The sequence below is a fragment of the Calypte anna genome, chromosome 1 (genome assembly GCF_003957555.1).
Source record: "Calypte anna isolate BGI_N300 chromosome 1, bCalAnn1_v1.p, whole genome shotgun sequence".
NCBI classification, from domain to species: Eukaryota; Metazoa; Chordata; class Aves; order Apodiformes; family Trochilidae; genus Calypte; species Calypte anna.
This window is the reverse complement of record NC_044244.1, coordinates 125,006,632-125,029,774: the sequence shown is the minus strand read 5'-3', so window position 1 is coordinate 125,029,774 and position 23,143 is coordinate 125,006,632. Positions and strand designations below refer to the sequence as shown.

Below are 23,143 nucleotides of genomic sequence, written 5' to 3'. Positions count from 1 at the left end.
TGCCTCTCCAAAATGTTCTGTCCAGTCCTGCGTTCCTTCCACTCACACACTGATTCCCACTGCACGGTAAGCAAACAGGATTGTGCGTGTCTGAGTGTGTGTGTGTTCAGCTACAGGGTTATAATCTGACTGGTGTCACAGAGACATGTTGGGATAGCTCACAGAACTGGAGTGCTGCAGTGGTGGGTACAGGCTGTTTGAGAAGGATAGATTGAGGAGGTGAGGGAGTCATCCCTTATCTGAAAGAGCAGCTGGGAAGGAAGGAGCTGTGCTGTGAGGATGGGGGCATGGGCCAGCTCAGAGCTTGTGATAAGGATTGACAGGCAGACCAACATGGGTGATGCTGTACTGAGTGTCTGTGGTAGGCCACTTCAGGAAGTATTTAGTGAGACCTTCAGACAAGTGGAAGCAGACCCACATTCAGATACAGTGGTCCTCACAGGGGATGTGAAACACCCAGATAGCTGCTGGTGTGCAGCACGAAGCAACAGTTTTGTGGCATGGGTGATAGGGGAGGAGATGCTTTGCTGGATGTCATACTTAGCAAAGAAAGGCCAGTTGGAAATGTGAAGTTCAGGAGGTGTCTTGAGTACAGTGACCTGGAGGGAGAGAGGGCTGAAAATTAGAGAGAAAAGGGGCTGAATGGCTAAGCCCAGTGGCACAAATTCAATTGGAGGTCAGTCATTGGTGTAGTACTACAGGGGTGGATACTGAGTCTAGTGTAGTATAACATCTGCAATAATGACCTGGAGCATGTGGTAGAGCACACTCTCAGCAAGTCTGCAGAGGATGAAAGAAACTGTGAGGGGCAGTTGCTACACTAGCTGGGTGTGATGCTGTTTAGAGGAACTTTTAAAGATTCATGGAGAAATGGGAACACAGGAACCTCGTGAAGTTCAAGAGAGGAAAATGCAAGATCCTATGCATCAGTACAGACTTGGGGCTGACCAGTAGGAAGCTGCTTGGCAGAAGGGGGGCTGGGGATACTGCTGGACACCAGAGAGGCTGTCCCATGTCAAAGGCAATCAACAGTGTCTGGGGCTGCATTACTAAGAGTATTGCCAGCAGGCTGAGGGAGGTAATTCTTTCCCTCTGCTCAGCACTGGTGAGGCTACATCAAGAACATAGGGTCCAGTTCAAGACCAGTCTCCAGTACAAGAGAGATAATGGACTTACTGGAGTTAGTCCAGTGCAGGACCACAAAGATGATTATGAGACTGTCATATGATAAAAGGCTGAGAGAGCTGTGACCCTTCAGCCTGGAGAAGGCTCTCAGGGGGAATCTTATCAATGTATATAAATACATGATGAGAGGCAATGAAGAAGAGGAGCCCTGGCAGAGGAAGAGAAAATGGCCACAAATTAGAGCACATGTAATCACATCTGAACAAATCAAGACACATTCTTTATGTGTAAAACACTGGAACACATTGCTTACAGAGGTGGTGGAGCCTTCATCCTTAGAGGTATTCATAAATCAGCTGACTGGGGACCCAGCTTCAGAAGAAGGTTGGACTAGATGATCTTAAAAAGTCCTTTCTAGCTTCAGTTTCTCTGTGATTTTGTAACTTCCCTGATACACCTTCCCATCTTCCAGAAATTTTGTAGTGCAAGGCTTCCTGTGCAGAAATTGTGTTTAAAGGGTCATGCTTATAGGTCTTTCTGCCTGTAGATGTATGATGCATCTACTAATGTTGCCCATAGAATAAGACACAGGATTATGAAAGATTTAACACCCCAAAACTTCAGTTACCAAAGCTTTTATTGTTGTTATCAAGGAATTTACACTAACCCAGCAACAGACTCTCTCAACAAGATCCTATTGTTGTAGACACTTAAGTTGGAAGCTTCTGTAAGTTAAGCAATACTGCAAGATGTTTCCAAGAATGAGAACTTGATGGGGCCAAACAGCCAAATTATTACAATGGCCCTCGACGTGTTTTTAGCATGTGCAGCTTAACATTTTCCCAAATACATCCTGGTCATAGGCTGGTGTTGTCATGGGCTGTGGTCTCTCCCCACAAGGCTTTCTGGACATGGCACCTGTAGTTACAGAGATTAAGAAAATAAATGCAATGGGAACTACAGTGCAGTAATAACATTGGCACAGTCCATTCTGTGCTGCTTGCTCTCAGCACCAGAGAACAGCCTCTGGCATAATTAATTTATTAGTATTACCATAGTGACAGAAATGTTCTCAGGCCAATACTGCTTGCATATGACTTGGAAATGTGTAACAGGGAGGTGGAGGATACTGGGAGGTTTTTACTCCATTTTCAGAACAAGACTGGTTATCTGTAGAGAAATACTAGGGGAATAAAAAATAAGCAAGGTCTTAGGCAACACTTCTGTCATAGTTAAGCTCCAATTTCAGTGAAAATAAAATACTTATTAATTCTATTAATGTGTGCTACGTATTGAAATTACATATGAATATCCATATTTTTTTGTCAGTAATCCATCTGATCGAAGCTATTTTTTGCCAAAGGAGAGCTTCTGTTTCCTAGAGCACCCGTGCTGAAGATATTATTTCCTTTCAAAGCTTCATAAAGGAGACTTTAAATGAATGCTGTGTGAACTTGAAAAGGTGCACTATGTTGTCATTGAATCTTACAAAATGTGTGATGTGTAATGTTATTAGCCCCTGCTTTTGAGGTTTTACATTGGTCAAAAATTGCATGGCAACCGCTGTGGCCATCTCAAAGGCTTTGGCAGCTGAGAAGAGCAGCCCTGACAGAGGCAGGTGTGCTTAAAGGAGAGATTTATCATCCGAATGGCAGAGAGACAGTGAATGGGCTTGTTCTCCAGCTTGATTTATGTGCCATTGTATCTTGCTCAGCACCTTATTGTTATAATGAATTATTGCTTTAAAGTTGCTTAGAAGACCTTAAAAATTCTTTTAAGATAGGCAGGCATGTGTTGGCTCTGCATTTAGTCTCATGATTAGTTAGTTATACCATGCTTCTGATAAACATCAGCAATTCAGCTGGACTTCTCTGAGGAAATTTCTGTGTCATTGGAACAGAAAATACCTTCTGTTTACCTATCAATTTAAAGAGGAGATCCAAAATACAGCTCTCTGCTTCTGATTGCTGTGAGCAAGGTGGCAGCATTTTACAGTTTTGGTATGTGAAAGTAACCACATCTTTTGTAGCACTGTGGGTTTCAAAGCAAAGGGGTGTAGAAGCTACATCCATCCCAAAGCTTCAAAGGAAAAAGCTTCCTCTGCTTTTCTGCTTTCCACGTAAGATTTATCATGATCTGTAGCTGATTTACTGAGCAGAGCAGCCAAACAATACTTCTCAGCTGATAAATTCTGATATTTATGGTTGAATTTAGCTTATCTAAGATAAGACAGGATAAGTCTAAATCCACTATATTATCCAGTATCCAGTACATTAAAAACAGTGAGTCAGAAAAGCCTAGCCTGAGAAACAGTGAATAAATTTGTGCTGGTAGTGTTTTTGTTCCTGTGATGTGTCTAGAAATAGAAGTCAGGCAGTCCTTGTTAACAAAGGTAGTATCTTTCTCTGGGATGACAGAGGTAGTTTGGAAAAACCAAACCAAACCAAAGCTGTGCATTTGGGAAACAAGATCTTCTGGTTAAAAGCTTGCCTGTTTTTCCACTACATAAACTGCTCTAATAACTTCTTGTCAGACAAAGTGGTAAGTAATTTTTGTGCCTAGAAACTTCTTTTTTTTCTTATTTACTGCTGTTCTTGGAAAAGATAAGATTCCTGCCTAAATAATACAGCCTTGCTGTGAAGCAGCATGCATTTTAGTGTACCTGTAGCTTGCTTAGAAGGTGATGAACTTAGTATCACTTCATAGAGCATCCTTGAAGAAGTTCATTCATAAGAAACTGAACACTCCATAAAGGTGATCAGGCAGTCAGGCTGTTGGACTTTGGGTACTTGCTCAGAGGATAGGTACCTGCCAGTGTCTGTGCTCCTCTGGTTGCCCCAGGTGCAACTGAGCTTTGCTCCTGGAGCTGACTGAACTAGGAACCTGCTTTGCTTTGCTGGATGATATTCAGATAAACAGAAAAATAATTTTTAACGGTTTCTCCCAGCAGAAGACAGAGCCAAGTCATAAGCTGCTTGTCTTGAGCTTCTCCTTAGTGGGTGTGCATCCCCACAACCTAAGGACATAGCTCCCACTTAGTAAGATCTCAGCCCTAATTGGAAAAGACTCTGAGACCTTGCTGCTGGAGCCAGGGACATGAAACACCCGCCGTACCAGACTTAATGTTGAGGCTTGGAGCACACCATGCACTTCGGTTTCAAACTTGATTCTACATGCAGTATGTGCTGGCATTCAAACTCATGTAGGCAGCATGTAGAGGAGCTCCCTACCTTGTCATCTCCTGGGCGGCTTGATTTGAATGCTGGAATGGTGCTCTGAACTCATGAGTTCATTCCCTCTTGTAGAACCACTGTGATCCAGTCTGTCTGATCATGGCAGAACTGAGAAATGTGGAACTCTGTATGAATCTCAACATTGTCCAGTTCTGGGCCCCTCAGTTTAAGAAGGATGTAGAGGTCCTGGAACAGGTCCAAAGGAGGGCAACCAGGCTGGTGAAGGGACTCGAGCACAGGCCCTATGAGGAGAGGCTGAGAGAGCTGGGGCTGTTCAGCCTGAAGAAGAGGAGGCTCAGGGGAGACCTCATTGCTGTCTACAACTACCTGAAAGGAGGCTGTAGCGAGGTGGGAACTGGACTCTTTTCACAGACGACCTTCAACAAGACAAGAGGACACAGTCTTAAGTTGTGCCAGGGGAGGTTTAGGTTAGATATTAGAAAGAATTTCTTCACAGAGAGGGTGATTAGGCTATGGAATGGACTGCCCGGTGAGGTGGTAGATTCTCCGTCCCTGGAGACATTTAAAAAAAGACTGGATGTGGCACTCAGTGCCATGGTCTAGCAACTGCTCCGGTGGGTCAAGGGTTGGACTAGATGATCTCTGAGGTCCCTTCCAACCCGGCTAATTCTATGATTCTATGATTCTATGATGATGAGAGCTGTGTGTTGGATCTTCGTTTTCTGTTCATGGCCTTTGCAGATACCATGAAATAGGTCTTCTCTGTGTTCTTCTAAGACTGCAAATAGTTTGGGATGAAGAATGTTTTCTTTCCTGAGATAAGGCTATTTGTCCATGATTTCACTGTTTTGGCACAGAATGAAAGCACTGAGTTCTGTTCAAAGTTGAGCTTTCAGAGTCTTGTCCAAAATCAGAAAGTACTACATCAAGCCTTGTTTTTTTCTGATTGAAGCAGAGAATGTACTTACACAAGATTATTATTATTATGCAAAAAATCCAAATATGAGTGTTTAAAAAATGCAGAGTTATATTGAATGGAAGACAGTACTTTACCATATTTAGTAAATACTGCCTGTGTTGCTTTCTGCTCTACCCAGTAGCAGCATCCATATGATACAGCAATCACAGAAAGTAAACTTTATTAATTCATATTTGTATGATGGATCTCCTTGCTTTGTAGCCTTATCAGCTTTGAAGTTTCTTCTGGTCAATCTTTAGCTGTTCCCTTATCTATACCTGTTGAAGAATTCAGGTTTTCTGTTTTAGAGGACAAGTCTTCCTAGGTCAAAATCCATCCCTTTTATTTCTTTAGTTTCACAGTAGAGTCTGTTACCCAGTCGAATATTTATCAGTAGTAATAACTGACTGCCAGGGTATTTTCAACATTAATTCTGTATGTCTGTGCACTGGGTAGTCCTGCATTCAGAATTACTAAGCAGACCATGCAGACAGACACTTGGGCTGTAACTTGTTTGCTCATTTATATACAGAAGAATGGAGATGAATAGCTAATTTTGCTGCAGAGAGTTGTCTGCTCTGAATCCCAAACGCTCCATATTTTGTAACTGCAAGAGCCTGGTCAGCTATTGTAGCAGCCTTCCATTGGCAGAAAGGGTTAGCTGCTCCAAATCTCCTTTTCTTTCTCCTTCCCTCCTGGTTCCCCCCCCCCACTCTCTCAGTAAGAGAGTCTGAATCATGATTTAGAAAGCCAATTAAATGCTTCCAGTCTGACTGATTTAAATATCTCCTAGGAGTAACACTGGAAGTATAGACTTGCCTGAAGACCCAGGAAGAAACACACAGGCAAAGCAAGGCAAGAACCAGTCGAGTGCTTGCACTGGATGTGCAGATTTTCCCAACCAGAACATGCCACATTGCTTCTGCCCAAGGGATTGGTTTTACCCTAACAGCAAATCAAATGTAGGTTTGTGCATGGCTTTTAAATCTGGAAACTGCCTTTCAGCTTCAATATTACAAGAGCTGTGCAAAATCTAAATTAAAACCCAGCCTTCTGATTGCCTTTAGTTTAGTTTAGTTAGAGACAGGTTTTGTTCTTCCGAGAAAGCAGTTTGTGCTTGTGTTTTATTTCATCTGGCAACATGTATGCAGCTTAATGGCTGGATTAATGACAGCTTTTCCTCCAAGGACCTAGGCTCTACTGTAGATGAGCCATTGTAGCCATTAGGAAAGAGGATGCCACTGGTTGGTTATACACTGGGATCCTTACAAGTGGCTCTACCTGGGCTTGTCTGTGCTGGAGTATTTCGATCCCTTTAAAGTTAGAAAATATTTCAGTCTCATTCTAGTGAGTTTACAGTGCCTCCCCTACATTTTAGTTGGGGGTGGCCTTTCAGTAAAATCAGAAGTACAGGGAATGGAGGTTGATTGAGCAGACTGAAGACAGCAGTGTTTGATGGATGGTGAGATAATAACAGTTGCCAAAGCCTCCTGATGTTTCTCTGCTTCCTATACATGCTGCCTTTGTCTTGCCTGGGCCGAGTTTCACTCAAGTGTTGCTCTAAGTCAGGCTGCCAGTGGACTCAAAAGGGATTAAATGTTGATTGATGTTATCAGTAAGGTCTAAGAAAGCATCCTGGTAGAAGAACAAGTGAGTTCCTGTCAGTTTCTGGGAGGAGGCTGGAAGTTATGGAGGTTACTAGAAAGTTTTCTTTGTAATCTCTCCTGCACTGACACTCTGTAGTGTGACAGGTGTAAGAGGGAGAGTTCTGGAGAAATCCAGAAGTTTGACTGAATTTTCTCTTGGTAGTTGAAAAGAAAAGCACTTTTCCCATGCTACAAACAATTAAGAGAAATTGAGGGGTCTGCAGATGAGTGGCTTTTCCTCTTATTTCATCTCTACCAGCTCTCCTTTCCATTTCTCCTGCTGTTGCACAGTTTGACTGTGAAAAAAAGTTACCCAGGACTTGGTGTGTTCATGTTCCTTATTATTATTTTTTTTTTTTTTTTTTTTTTTTTTTTTCTCCCCAGCTTCTCTCCCATCTCACTTAAAAGATTATATATATATGGCCTGTGGTCTGATGCTTGGATTTTGTTTGTTGTTTCTTTTCCCCAAGACACTCCTAGTGGTTCCCCTAACAAGGATGAGATTATTCTTTTGCACCTGACTGAATTGTTGCAAGGCATCTACCAATATTTTAAAGATAAAAACATACAGGCTATTTAAGAAATGTTTTCTTTTCCCTTTTCTTCTCTCTTAGGAGACCAGAAGAGAAGAAATTTCATTGATGAAGTGTTAACAGGAAGATTTATTGTAGGATAGTTTCTATTTGTCCTGCAGTTGCAATTTTTTCTGGTTTGTTTTGTGGTGGCTTTTTTAGTGCTTCAACTATTTGAATCAGGCCAAAATCAGGAGGTAGAAATACACTTCCTGCAACTGGCAATATAATAAACTGCATAACTCTAGAGAATGTGGGTGCAGAAGCTTAAATGGGACTTATTCTAAAACATAGATTATTTTTTCCTGCTATTTCAGCTATAGCAAAACTATAATTATCAGATTGAATATGCCCTGAATTGCTGGTGCTTTAGTGGATCTTATTTTTTCCACACCAAAGACTGTAGTCTAAACCGTGTCCTACAAGAGAATGAATGTGATTTCCACCATCAGTTCCTTATGTTTATGAACATTTTGATAGAACAGGGAGTAGGTTACTTATCTATTGCTGGAGAAGAATTGTTATTTTCTCTTGCCAGATGTTTTAATTTAAGTTTAGAAAATAGTAGAATGAGCTTTGTTTTTGTTTAGCTCCAGTTGTTTTAAACCAGTTGTGAGAATGTATGACTATTGTTTCAAAACAGAACTTGGAGAATAATTTTATTTCTATATGTGATGTGATAGATGTTTTCTCCTTCACTCCCAAATGTGAATTATATCATTTTTGAAGTTAAACTACTTGTCAGAACTGAGTAAAACTTCTCTAATTAATCTTTGTGAGTTCTTGGTTTCAGGAATAGTAAGAATTTGATTTGCATATTTTGTTAAATAAAAAGGCTATATGATTAAATGATGAAAATTGGTTCCATTTATAGACTACACTTTATGTGATCAGAAAAACAAATGTTGGTTATCTGAATAACTAAGAGATACAAAGGGGTGTTTTTCTTTTGAGGAATATGTCCTTCCTACATGTGCTGAGCTCTTATTGTAACAAAAATTGATTTAGTGTCTATCCAGAAAGTAATTTCTTACTTTTGATATGTAGGCTGTGTTATGACCAAGGAGTGAATATTTTCTGGAGATGCTGGCAAAGATATTATATGTGCATGTATAGGGATGTTGCCAAGTTTGTGGTGTTTAACAAACCAAAGCTGAAGGAGGAGCTGAGCACTGTGAAGTCAGCGTGGTTTGGGAAGGTGCTGGCCAGTGGATGCTGCCGGGGAATGGTGAAGCATAGGGACAGAAGGGTGGGTGGTAAGCCTGCCTGTGCATAGCCCTGTAGTTAGGGTACAGGGTGGCCTGAAGGTGTTAAGACCTCAGGCTGAGCTCTGAAATTAAAATAATAGAATGGTTTGGGTTGGAAGAAACCTTTACAGGTCACCTAGTTCAGCTAGCCTGCAGTGAGCAGAGACATCTTCAACTAGATCAGGTTGCTCAGAGCACTGTCCAGGGATAGGGCATCTACCACCCCTCTGGGCAACCTCTTCCAGTGTTTCACCACTCTTGTTGTAAAGAATTTCTTCCTTTTATCTAGTCTAAGTAGAGGATGTCCTACTGGGGTGAAGTCAGTGTTGTCCTGGAGCTGCTGATGGCTTAATGCAAGAGCCATCAGAGACTGTGGGCTTAGAGCAGTTCTTCTGGAAAGTGTGATTTAAACAGCTGCTTGCAAATACTGAGGACCTGACTCCCATTTCAGATGAAGAGACTTAGGATGGTCTGGTATCAGTTTATATGCCATGTAAATGAAAATACAGGCCTCTGATCCCCTTAGAGCAGCAGCTCAGACCTCATTTGGCAAGTTCGGCACAACTTTTCATTCCTTGGTGGAAATGTTCTTTACATTTACTTTTATGGTATACATTCAAAACTAAAGTTCTGTATGTTTTGTGTGAACACTAAAATGAGACAACAATGTATTTTATAATGAGTCAAGGGTTTAACTGATACAGTTGTGCAGAATTTAATGTTTTTTTCCATGTGCTGTGCCGTGCAATATAAATGTGTTTTAAAGGCCATTATGTTTCAGTGATGTTATGGGTAAATTAAAGTGCTTTGGGCCAGAAACTGTGATCTAACTATAAAATGTTATTATAGAATAATACCCTGCTTAATTGAGATGAGGCAAATTGGGGACTTCTTCACTGGAATGTTTCCTATAAAATTGATTTATTCTGGTAGTAGAGACCATCCTGGTAGTAGAGGGGGGATTGCATAAGCCTGAATTTAGCTACTACTATGGAGCAAATCTTGTAACAGAGGATATTTAAGCAATGAAATTTTATATTTAAACAATTAAACAAAAATTTCAGGACTCTTATTTTATGTTCTGTTTTAGTTTTGCAGGTTTTGTGGGGATTGGTTTTCATGTTTTTTTGGGGGGGGAGGGGTTTTTGTTTGTTTGTTTGAAGCCTTGCTGGAAATAATAAGGCTACCGAACAACACTCCGTTCTGTTTAACCCTGTACCCTAGAGCAGCCTGAGCCTGCAGATGACCACTTTGCATTCTAAGCCAGGGGCTCAAATCTCTCCTTGATCTTAAGAAGTTAGAAACCATACATAAGGGCTTATTTCCTTGGCCTGTTCTGTGAATTTGACCAGTGTGTGTACAGAAGGAGAGATTAAAGTTTGTATCTTCTGTTATAGTAGATTGAAAATACATGCAGTGTCATTGACCAACATTTTCTTTTAATTGTACTTGTTGTCTGAAAGTCTGAGTCTCTAAAATCTTTGTTTCAGACTCTATATTTCATGTGAGAAATGCACTAGTGTTGTTTTTCATTAAAGAAAGAAGAAGAAAAAAAATATTATAGAATTGTCATTGAATGGTTTGGGTTGGAAAAGATCTTAAAGATAATTTAGTTCCAATCCCCATGCATGGGCAGGGACACCTCCCACCAGACCAGGTTGCTCAAGGCCCCATCCAACCTGGCCTTGAACACTGCTAGGGAGGAGGCAGCCACAACTTCCCTGGGCAACCTGTGCCACTGTCTCACCACCCTCAAATTAAAGAATTTTTTCCTAAAATCCAACCTAAATCTCCCTTCTTCAAATTTGAAACTATTTCCCCTTGTCCTCTCACTACACACCTGTGTAAAAAGCGCTACCGCAGCTTTCTTGCTGGCCCCCTCTAGATACTGGAAGGTTGCTATAAAATATGTATAAAGACTGCCTTTTTGTAAGATTGTGCCAATTATAAGGCAATGATAATTAAGCTTGAGTTTTATGTGCTCTTTTTAAAATGTAAAAATGATGCATTAAAATCTTCATATTTCTGCCTCATCAAATTAAATGCCTATTTAGAAACCCTGTAAAGCTCTCCTCTGCATTATTTACAATAGCAAAAAAACGAAACTCAGGAAGCAATATGTGCTGTTTATACTGCAGAAAAGATTCATTCCTTAGTTCAGTAATTTGTTACATTTTTCTCAAAATGGTAAGTTTGTCTTAAAGTTAAAAAAATACTAGTGGTAGGTGAAGAATAGTAGAAGATCAAAAGGCTGCACTATAGGGGTAAATGTCTCTATATACCTTTTTTTCTCTGATTTAATAACTTTGCTTTGCTGATGAGATGCTGGTCTGTGATTGTCACTGTGCAGACAAGAGCAATACATCTCTCTTTGGCTGTTAATTTCTTCGTTTATGTCAGAGCCTCTAAGTTTTGTTTTCTCTTTTGGTAAAGACCACAATCCTAGTGCCTTAGATTTCACAGGAACTTCAGCTAAAATTATGATCCTGTTAGAAAATGCTAAAAAGAGCAAGTTTGGCTATGGTGGTGGATCAACTAATAAATGTTTGTATTAAAATGTATCAATAATCTCATATATATTTATATATGGTGTATTAGTAATTTTCAAAAGTTGAGCTAGATATTGGCTAATTATTAATCGACTGAATAATTTCAGCAATTTCCTGTGTTTCGCATGTAGCATTTTGTGATCAGTGTTTGTTCTGTTCTATTGATGCAGCCTCTGTGTGGGACAAAGCATTCCAGCTTCATCTAGATAGACACCCTTCTCCTTTTTGCGTCCCTAATGTGGCATTTTCTTTCACTTTCCTATTCTTTGAAATCAGAGTATTTCACTAAAGATGTTCCACGGTGTCTGAACTCCCATTTTGGCACATTTGGTTTGCCTGCATTATTGAGAGCTTTTACCATGTGTTGATAGTGAATTGGGACTTCTGGGGATGAATAGAGAGATCTGACGTGCTGATCAGCCTAGGTGAAACTTTCATTATAATTTCTGGGTTTTTTTTTCTTTTCAATGACACTTGTGTTTGACCTTCTTCTTTACCTGTGTGTAGGATGTTTCTATCTGAATTGGCATCCCTAGAGCTGCTGTCAACCCAGTTTAACCTCAAGAGGTCTGTTTAGAAATGTCAAATGTTGCCTTTTAGCTCCTTTACCTCCTGAGGAAGCTTCCTGGCAGTTATGAATGCAAGGAGGTAATGTTTCTTGTACATCATTACCATGCATAATGTCTTTGATAATATTTATATAAATACTGTCAAACATAATGGATTAGTAGTTAGGAATTTTTTTTCATATATAGATTAATAGCAATTACATACAGGTTATAGCAAAAGCTTCTTGGATATAATGTAACTGAAATATGATCAGCAGCACCGCTGTTTTAAGGCATATAAAATACCCTGTGGTTACTATAAGTGCTCACACTTAGAAAGGTTAGCAACATAGTTTGAAAAGAAAAAGTAAGCCCAGAAAAATCATTCACTCGTGTTGAAGTATAGCAAATAATCTATCAGGGGAAAAATTATTAAATGCATCTGATTTTTTCCTCTTTCCGTATCACAAGTTTAATCTTTCTGTGACAGCTCTATCTGGCAGCCTCACTTCTCATCAGTGCAATCTGTCATTGTAGATTATTTCAATTAAGTTCTCTTCTCATTTTGCATTTGCTGAGAAGTTGTAATGGCACACTCCCAAAACAGCAGTCAAGAAGAGTAATCCTCTCTATTTGAATGCTGTTCAAAGAAAGGGAGAAGAAAGAGGTGATTTCTCTTTTTCCTCTGTCCTGGAGGCCTTTTCTAGAACTGTTACGGAATTAGAAGATTTGCTTTGAAGACTGACTGTGAAAACTTAGTTACAGAATGTAAAGGCTTGATTTTGGGGCTTTTGTGAGTTGTTATATAAATCTTTTACTATTATTATATACACCTTGGTTGCTTGTAGATCCCTTTCACCTTACATAAACTTACTTCTGTCTAATCACCGGAGAGTGAAAAGCGTTTTCGTGCATTCATTGCTTCAGTGCCAAAGTTGTGCTTCACAAAAGCACAGTAACTTTCTAAGTTTCCCTGTGCTTGAGTCTCCAAGGAAGAGAATTCATGCTTATCTTGGTAAACTGGTAAAAGCTTCTTGTAATGATGTACAGATTGCTACTTCATGTGCCCCTGAACTCAGAGGAACTCCAATTTGTAACTCGGTTGCTGTGTTGCCCTTTGTTGAAGTCAACTCTCCAGCCTGTTTCTGAATGCAGAGAGCTGTACCCATCAGAATGATGTAGTAGTTTATATCCCTGAACCTTTATTCTTCCACCCGATTGCTGTTTCCAGCTGATGTTTAGTTTCCACCTGAGCAAGGCCGCTTTTTGCTGAAGAGGCAATAGATTAAATACTGGGTTGATGTGGAGCCACCAGAAAGGCTGGCTTTGGTTCAGGAGCCCTCCAGTGTAAACTGAAAATGAAGAATATGAGTAGATAATTCAGAGCCCTTTCTTTGGCCTGCTCATCTATTCAGTTGCTGAAGGAATGAGGAAAATTTAAGTCCAAGGAGAAACAAATGGGTTTTACTTTTGTTGTAAGTAGTTCCTTCCGTAAGTTATGAACTTACAGTTCATAACTGTATTGAGTTTCCAGGGGTTAGTCAGATACAGTGATGCTGAAGCAGGGGCTTTGGTATTTCACCTGTTTGTTCATGCCAAACCCAGCTGTACCAGGGGTTTACAGTGAGCACATAAAATCTGGTTTCAGTCTTCTTACCACGTTATCAGGGTACTCACATGTAGCATTTACAGTGACATGTGCGTGTTGGAGACAGCCTCCAGCATTGCACCAGACCAGATTTCTTTAGTCAGGAGCTTTTCTAATCTAATCAGCACCTTAAAAAGCTATTTCCATGGTGTTTCTCCTCCCCCTTTCTTTTTTTAACATTTGAGTCGGACAAATTATTCATGTTAAGTTGGAGATGGCAGCTCCTTTTCCTCACAAGATGAGGAACACTGGTGGCCCACAGAGCAGATCTGTGCTGTTTGATGTGGTGCTGGGCTAGGCAGGAGCTAACAGATAGCTGTCAATGGGGATAACATCAAACCTCTCAAAAGTAGGATAGATAGGAATCACTTGTGTTTTCTGGAGGACACTTCCAGCCCAAATGAATTTATTGTGAATTTGCAGTTCAGTAAATTTTTTTTCCTTGCAATGTCTTTAATTTCAACTCGATTTATTGATGCATGCACAGAAGGTAATGAAAAGCTACATTTCAGCTCATCTTCAAAATACTCAATGTAGTTCATTATCCTTAATGGAGTTGCTTAGACTACATAAAGGAAAATTCCTTTTGTGGGGAAAAAAAACCCAAACAAGCTATATTTCAGATCCTGCCCCAGTAAGTGCTAGAAATTCCTGCCTTGGAGGAGAGCCAATAATTCTTGATTTCTACCAAAAACATCTCACACCATTTGCTTCTTGAAGGACCTTAGCCAGGCAGGTGGCCAAACACCCTGCCTCTCTGAGCCATCCCACCAGCCCGTGCTGCAGATGCGAGAGCCAATTTACTGAAAGGCTCCTTCCAGGAGGGAAATGCCAGGGAATTGGTGGGGTCCTAGATCTCTATTCCAGGAAAAGGCAAGGCCCAGCTGGGTGGTGCATTTGTGGCCCTTGGCATAACCAGCTAATGGAAGTCCCAGACATTTCTGCTGCCTTGCTCCCTCCTGCAGTAGGAGTACCCCATGCCTGCAGAGCCCCAGCACAGGGCTTGCCCTCCAATTGCTTGTGGTAGTTGGCTCTTTTTCCATACTGTTGTCCAACCCCATCTTATAGATATGGATAATTTGTGAGTTTCCTTTGGCTTTGAAAGCCTGCTCAAGCTGACAGAGGGGGCCCCTGAATCTCCTTCAACTTACAGGCTCTGAAACCAGGAGTACCTCAGCTGAAGGCAGTGTCACCTGAATGGGAGAAGGTTGCTGGTGCAAAAACTAGATGCAGAAGTGCCATTCTTTGTGCAGCAGCATAATTCCATGTTACAGGGCTGGAGGGAGTCTGTCAAGCATGAATTATATGCCACATGTGCATGAGTGCTATTTTGACGTACTCATCATTGGTGCACTGATGTAGGCTGCATTTCAGGCAGTAAGAAAGACAGGATGGCATCATGCCCTGCTTACAGGAGAGTCATTTCCACTATTCAGGTGGCCAGTGATGCTGGGAGCTCCTATTTTCTTCCTCTGCTAGAGCTTCTCCTTTGAGATTTTTTTCCCTAGTGTATTTAAGTGTTGAAAACTTTATTTATTTAATTTTTTTCCTTTGTTGTTGTTGTTGTTGTTCTGTAACTCGTCTTATGATATTCATAAATCCTCTCTGCAGGGTATCTTTCCTTCCCACCCTCTGTGGCCCTTTTTTTCATCATGGCTAATTTTCACTGAGATACTTATATGCAATATGTGCTATTTGGCTGGTGCCTGAAAAGTCCCATCCCAATACAGCTGGCAAGAAACTCCACGTTCATTGTGAACAGAGCTCTGGAAATGCTTATGGCCATCCTGGGAGAAGAAAAATAAAAGGGAACCTCTCTGGCAATCTGTAGATACAAAACTCAAAACAAACAACTGCTAAACTGCAGTTGGTACTTGGCATTTATTTCCATGTCTTTGTGGGATTAAAGTATAGAAGTCCATCCCGGTATATAGCATTCATATACAGTTCATGCAGAATGTAGAATCTTTCATGTATTACACATGTAATTTTCACAATATGAGAGTGCTAATTGTCATTGTAATGCTTTCAGTATATTTTTCCCAGTGCCTGCCTGAAGCTCAGCATAAATCATTTTATTCCTCTAAATTTATATCTACGTCAGTTTTTTTCACTGAAATCTAGCTTCACCTCATTTGGTTTAGATTGCACATCTTGGAGGAAGAGTGGATTTTGGGTTTTTTGTGTGTGTGTGTGTGTGTCAGATCTCCCTGTATCCAATTTTATCAAAAAAGCTGTCACCAACTTCTGAAACCAGCAAATCTTTTTTGTTTCTAATTACATTTTTGCCATATGTTCATCCAGATGGCATATGCCAAACATTTTCTAGGGTGGTATAAAATGACCTGACTTTAGAGGATTTAACTGCTGAAGAAGCTTATGAAGAAAGAAGGAAGGAAAGAAAGAAAGAAAGTAGGAACGAAGGAAGGGAAGGAAGGGAGGGGAGGAAGGGAGGGAGGAAGGCAGGCAGGCATCTCAGTTGTACTTTGTGCCTGTGCTATTTATTGACTTCTTAACATACACACCTACAGAAAAACAGTGAAAATGTAGGCAGCATTTTATTGAAGTGTTAGAAGTTAACTCCTTTTTGAACAGCTGAAAACTTTCATCTGTTGAGTATGTCCAAAAAGAATTCTGGAACTGTGAGCGATTCTGGTTTGCTGCTAAACGGAGCAGTTTCTCAAGCCATCAGCTTCTCTGTAGAAGCAGCTATTTTACTTAGCAATGTAGTAATTATTTGGGCACTTTTTTCCTGAAATACCATTTCAAAGTAGAAGGCAAATACAGCTGCTGTATGATTTTGATACTTGTGTCCTAGTTCTTAATAATTCTTATGGGATTTCTTGGAGGAAACAAATTAACTTGAGGTATGCTGAGAGCTGCCAGGAACTTGAGGAGAGAAGGAATGAAGAAGATTGTTTTTCCTATTTAGACACTAGCTTAAGATAAATAAAGGGAGTTTTGTAGCGGGATGGGCAAAGGTTGGTGTTCTCAGGGATTTAGATGGTCAATTGTAAATGAAAGTTTCTGTGATGTCATTAACTTGCATAGGTCTTTCTGAAAATCACAATTGCAGCCAACAAATCAGATCCTCCAGCCCCTCTGAATTATTGATTTTAACAGTATTTAACAATTTTAAGTATTTTTTTTATTTCTGAATTAAACCTTCAGTAAAAAGTCCTTATCCTTATCCCACTCTCACTCATCAGCCCATGAGTGGTTTGACATTTCCACAAACTCTTCTCCATCATTGACCAGGATTATACCTGCTGTGTCTTAAGTCAAAACAGAGTCTATTTTGTAGTTAAATCAATCTGTATAGCAGAGATATTGTAACTCTTTAAAAGTGAGGGATTAAAACCCTCAAAATTGAGAATAAATGTTAACCATTTGAAGTCACTGAAACAAGCTGTAAAGCAGAAATACAAAATGGAACACAAACTGCAGCCTATCTCCATGCTTTCATGATATAATGCACCATCCATTTGATTACAGTTTTATTGGTTTTGGGTGTGCAGCTGTGTTAAACTGACCTTGAGGTATCACTTTTGCATGCCTTTGCAGGATAGAGCTAAAGTTGTTTATGTGCTTTTGTTACTTATTACCAAAAGAATGTTTATCATAACCAGGGTTGCTGCGTTCATATCATAGTTTTGGGTTTCCTAGAAAAGTTAGGCCCCCTAAACATTGTCCTGTGGAACTGCAAACTCCTGCATAACTATTTTCAGCCTGCTAAGGACAAGCTTTTCTTATCTTTCATAGACAAACCTTTCACAATTAACCCACTAATCCCTAAATGTCAGGGAATGACACATCAAAATCCAAAGGCTGAAAAAGCATTGTGCACCAATACTTTGCTTTTAATTTCTAATGTGCACTATCAAATCAAGCTCTCATTTTAATTACAGTCCTTGTATATATTTCTTTGGTTATTCAGTGTATAATTTGAATGAGGAAAATACTAAAGACAGTTTCCATAGGAAATGTTACCAAGTTAATAATTATGAAGCTAATGATGCAAAGGTTCAAAGTGCCAGCCTTAAACCCTACCTTTGACTTCCTTGGGCATTAATCCAGGCACACCCTTGTTACATTAGGCTCCCATAACATCCTGGGCAACTGAATTGTGTTTGCAGATAGAAACTGCAAACACAATTTGTTTGTGTTTGTGGCAGCAGGCCAGTGTTTCCCAAGGTACTCTTCTTTCCTGATTTTCTTCCTCCTTCCCTCACTCTAGGGCCCTCTGGGGATAAATGTGCACACCAATATTGTGCCACCCTGCAGTGCCTCCGTGCTTCTCTGTGTATCAATGCAGGCATGCTCGGATGATTTCTCTCTTGTTTTCCTTGTTACCCTCTCTTTTGAGTACAGTAGTTACCACAGAGAGCTTTTGCGCATAAACATTTGGAATTGCACTGCTGCTATGATTTTCCATATCTGGTAGTTTATCTCTTCCAAGATGTTGCTATATAAAATCTCTGTTCAAGAAATTCTCTAAGAATTACCCTCCTGACAGCTGTCTCCTACTGCTCACAATAAGAGTACATCAGAGAAGGCAGTCCTGTGTAAAGCCGAGACTCATCTCAGTCACTGAAAATGGTTGGAAATCTGTATCTTTTCAAGGCGGTCTAAGGGCAGCTTGTGTTTGGCTATGTGGAAACAGCAGTTCATACTTAAAATCCTTGCCTTTTTACTTTTCTTCCATTTTGCCTCCTGAAAAATAAATATCTTAGTGTGGTTATTCTTCAGGAGTCTATATTTTCCATAGCCGAGATGGAGATAAAATACCTCTAATTAATGGAAAATTCAAATTAATCTTGAACTATGATACTACAACTGGCATTTCAATAATGATCCAGCCACAGGAGGAAGAGGCTTTGTCAAACATCACACAAAGCTTTGAGTAGTCATCTAATCTCTTCCGGGATGATATTAATGTATCTTGCTACTCTCTTGAAATACCTTTCCAGCGTATTGAGTGATACAAGAGTATCTGATGCAGGAAGCTGGGGAAGCATGAGATGCAGAACCTTTTTAGTTGATATATTTGAAGGTGGATAACCTTAAAAATCAATAAAACCTGCTGTGCCACTCAAAATCATGATGAACTGCTCCTTGCTGATCATCTTGCTTAGACTTTGAATAACTGCTGCTGCTGCTGCTGCTGCAGATTCTCTGTAAAAGCCAATGCAGTGGCTGGAGTGAGGCATCTGCTAGCAGAGCTGCTCTTTTGAGCACATCTCTCTGTCTGCTCTTGCAATTTGTTATCTGAAGTGCAGCTGTTGGTGGGTTATTGGGCTCTGGGTTTGTGTTGGGTTGTTGGTTTTTTTTTTCCTCTTCATGATTTAGTTTTTAAACCAGACTACACGAGTGCTGGAAGAGAGAGGACGTAGAATGGCAGAGTGGTATTTCTCAAAGGGTCAAGTGGTATTTTCAAGTTGCTTGAAAGTCCATGCTGCATTTCTACTTTGGAGACAGTGTCAGTTCATAGTGGCCCAATTACAGAAATAGAAGCAGATGTTAGGAAAAAGTTATTAAATAGAACATCATAACTTCGTGGGAAGTTTGGTAAGGCTGTCACCTTAAAGAAGGGAGGAATGCAGAGTTTTCTATTCTCTACCAAAGCAAAGTTCACAAGTTGAAATAAATAGTTTCAGAAATACCAGCGACACCTCAGAAACTGTCACATTTGAAAGACACAATGTTTGAATATCTAGAAGCTCAAATCATAAACAGGAATTGATGGGGAGGAGAGTGGCTAGGAGATCTTGAGGACTGATTTCATAAAGAGCTCTCTGGATTTTCTAACAGTTCTTTTGAATAGTGTAAAATACCATTATTTAAAATTAATTGACAAAAACTGGAGGAATAGGAGCAGCAGAGGAATGAAATATCAGATTGTAAAAGAAACTTTATTTTCTTTGCTGAATTGACTTTATACAGGTACTAGGAGAGCAGACAGATTCCCTCCTATTTTTATAAGGATGTAGCATCTGCTACCTGTGATCAGATGCATGAGAAGTAAGTATTTTACACTTAGTCAGACTGAATCTAGTGATAGACATAAAGAAGTTATTTGAATAAAAAGCTCTAGACAAATCCAGTCACAGGAATTAACTTCTATTGAGAGTTTACTGTGATTTTGCTGCTGTCCTGTGTTTCAGTAATAAAAGCAAACCATGGTGAGAATGAAAACTGATGTCATGCCCAAGGTGTATGTGTTGGGGAACGATCAGAGAAGTTTTTTCCTTATCATTCATCTGAAAACAGATGTCTGAATAATGCCTTTCATCTTATGGACCACTTGTCTGGGGTTCTTCAGGGAACTGTATTTGAAGGGTGAAAAGAGAGAGGAGAGAGCAACTATTCTAGTGTCATGGGATGTCACCTAACTCATGTTATAACATGTTACATGTGATGTCAAGGATATGGAAAAACATTTGGTTTTCATATTGTTAATTATTAATGAGGAGACCAACTTTTAAACTGTTGATACTGCCTACTTGTATAGTGATATTAGACTCTGTGATGTCCTCTGTGGTGTTCTTAGGTTGGGCATCTAGACCTTTCTCAGCACAGGATCCTCCCTGCAGATGGAGTTGGGACTTGGCTCTATTCAGCTACTGCATTTATCCACCGAGCTGAAGCTAGTTCAGCATCTGCAGATTTACAGTCTCTTGAAGATTAAAAAAATAAAATAAAATAATTAACTCTCAGGCAGCTTTCAACAAATGCTGTCTGAGCTAAGTCAAGACTTAATTACCTGATACCATGAGCTGTAATCTGTCTTTCTGCTAGACTAACCAGGTGCAGTTTGTCTTTGCAGTGATGACTAGATTTTCTTAAGCACCTGAGTTCAATTTATGGCCTTTGGAAGTCTGTGACACCGGAGTGGGTTTTTTTGTCTGTCTAAACCTCACTAGGAGTTGGTAGCTGTGATTCACCAGGGAGCTCCAGGCATTGGGTAATAAACACAAAGTATGTTCAGTCTGCATACAACATCCGTCACATTTCAGTGTTTATTAATGTTAATTTAGAGGTCTTCATGCTTTTAAACTGTGATCTCTTTCATGGATGCATGATGTTGGGTAGCTCTTATTCTTTTTATTTTCTGCTAGAAAAATTAAGATCATTCCCTCCAACCATGAGAATTTTTTCTTCTATTTACAATAAGTAAGCTTCATCATAACATTTAAGCAGAAAGTATTTTAGTAATTGCTGATTACCATGATTTTTTTTACTATCTGTTTTGGGTTTTTTTTTTAATTTTTTTCCAGGAACAGTTTGAAATTACTTCTAAGAATTTACCCAAGTAGTAAACATAGAGCTATTACCTGCACCGTAGGTAGGGTATCTGAGGGTACTCAGATTTGGAAACATGCTTAACATTTTAGAAAACCAAACTTTAATGTGTTCTATCTTCTTGCAAAAGGCTGGCAGACTCCTAATTGTTATGTTTTACAGTATGAGTAAGTCACTATCATTTTTCCCTTCCAAAAAATGAAGGATGAAAAGTTCAAGCACCGATGACACAGACTTCATTGCTGGGTTATTTTTCTTTCACATATGGGCTATGATTAAATGTATGCTGTCAAAGAGAGACTTCTTTATCAGTTGATACTATTGATTGGTTCTTGAGACCTGCCAGCAGCATTATTGCTTTACGTATAAGAAAATCCAATAGAAAATTATTAAGTTGATGCTTTAGTTCCTATAGTGAGAACATTTCAGGTTTTCATCTCATTGTTGCAGAAATTGCTTGGCTCCAGTAGATACCACAAAATCATGTTTTAATGATTTTTTCCTTTTTCCATCTTTTATTTTCTTTCACAGTCACATGACACAATCAGCCACATTTGAAGACCCTCGAATAGAGAGCTGCCAAATAACCCCTCCAGCCCCTCGGAAAGTGGAAATGAGGAGGGATCCTGTGCTAGGATTTGGGTTTGTGGCTGGTAGTGAAAAGCCAGTTGTTGTACGCTCAGTAACACCAGGTATGTTTTCCCCACCTGACCCCAGAACCAAACTTGGGACTTAATCTACTGAGATGAAATACAATTACAACTGTTAGAATATTTAGGCAGATAAAGTAATCACAAATACTAGGTAGGATTTTAAGCCTTTGTTACAGATTAGTTTCCCTCAATGCACTGATTTTTCACTGTTATCTAAATGTGTTCTCAAAAGGTCAGTTTTAGGTTATTACTCTGAGCCATTACCTCTGTTTGCCTGGAAAATAGTTGACCTGCTTCATTCAAGGAAAGAAGGTTTTCCCCATGTTATGTTTATATTTTTTCAATGTCACCTTCATTGCCATCAAATTGGTGTTTTCAAGAGGTATGTTGAGTTACGAGGATATAGTTACCTATTCTTCATTCTTTAGATCATCATCTTCCCAGGAGTAAACTAGGTTTCTAACTAGAATATATGGTTCTGACGATGTATTTGGTGTTGAAAAAGGGTTGTTGTTGTGGACTTTTTTTTTTTTAGTTGTTGTATTTTTGAATTTACAGGGGACAAAACCTGAGGCTGCTCAGCCTCACAAAGAGTGGGCTCCTGCTCTCCATGTTGAAAAGCTCACTAGTTACATAAAATTCCCTTGGAGACAAGGACAGGGATTTGACTTTGCTCTTGTTCAATATGTTCTCCAGAACCCCTGCGGAGAGCAGAGGAGAGGCAAAATTGACTTTTTTGAAGTTCTGATGTCATTTACCCATGTGTGTGCATTGATTGTATTTGTATTGCTTTCAGATGAAGTGAGCATTGTAACTCGTATTTGAACTAAATCCAGGCAGATATTCTCTCCCAAGTTAGTGTTATAAATGCATTTTCATATTAAAGGTCATTTTGGAAAAAGGTATTTATTTTGTTCTATTGTGAGTGAATACATGGAAAAATGAATTCAGAACAACATTCTCCTATATGGATTTGATCCATTTATGCTGAAGGGAACTCCAAACCAAAGGAAAGGAACAGCATTAGCTCAGCTGTTAAATTAACTGGGCATGTGACGCTCTCTTCTGGGCATGTAATTGTGCTGAGAAGCAAAGTATTATGTACATTTTATCAAGTGTAAACTCAAGATAACTTTCAAAATTGTCAGAATCTAGAGCAGATACATCTGTCTGGTTGTCTACTCAGACTAACACCAAGTAGCTGGGTCTAATTGCAAGTAACAAAGCTTTTGGATGTATGTAAAAGTTGTGTTCACCAAATGGTAGGAATCCAGAGGAAAAGAGAGTCAGAGACTGGAGGCATAGAAAATTACTGTCTGCAGATGGAAGGAAACAGGTTTGTTAAGTTTCATTTGCCCAGAACAGGAAAGTCAGCTGTCAAACATGTGAATCATGTTTCATAGAAAGAAGGAATAAGATGTTCTTTAGTGTTACTTTGTCTGGGACTGGAAAGAGTGTATTGCACCAAGGAAGATACGGTGTAGGCACTGGGGAAAAACACTTCCTGACCTTCCTGACCCTACTTAAGCAGGGTCATTTAATTACATAAAAGGAGTCATCCTCAGGGTGATCTTATAAGAATATCAGATGAACGTTGATCATGGGTTAGTAAGTTATGGTAGATCACACCTTAAAGGGTGAATCAGGCCTCATCTTATGGGGTTTTTTTAGCCGTCTAGAGGACCAAACATTTATTTTTAG

The 23,143-nt window shown here is 39.7% G+C and overlaps 1 protein-coding gene across 1 annotated transcript in view; it reads left to right on the top strand.

The window, feature by feature from the left end:
- Nucleotides 1–23,143, top strand: part of FRMPD4 (FERM and PDZ domain containing 4) — a 110,386-nt gene that overhangs the window by 21,919 nt on the left and 65,324 nt on the right. Inside the window, exon 2 of the mRNA XM_030452815.1 lies at nucleotides 21,321–21,481. Coding sequence (XP_030308675.1) covers nucleotides 21,321–21,481 — 161 coding nt within the window. The remainder of the gene's footprint in view (nucleotides 1–21,320; nucleotides 21,482–23,143) is intronic.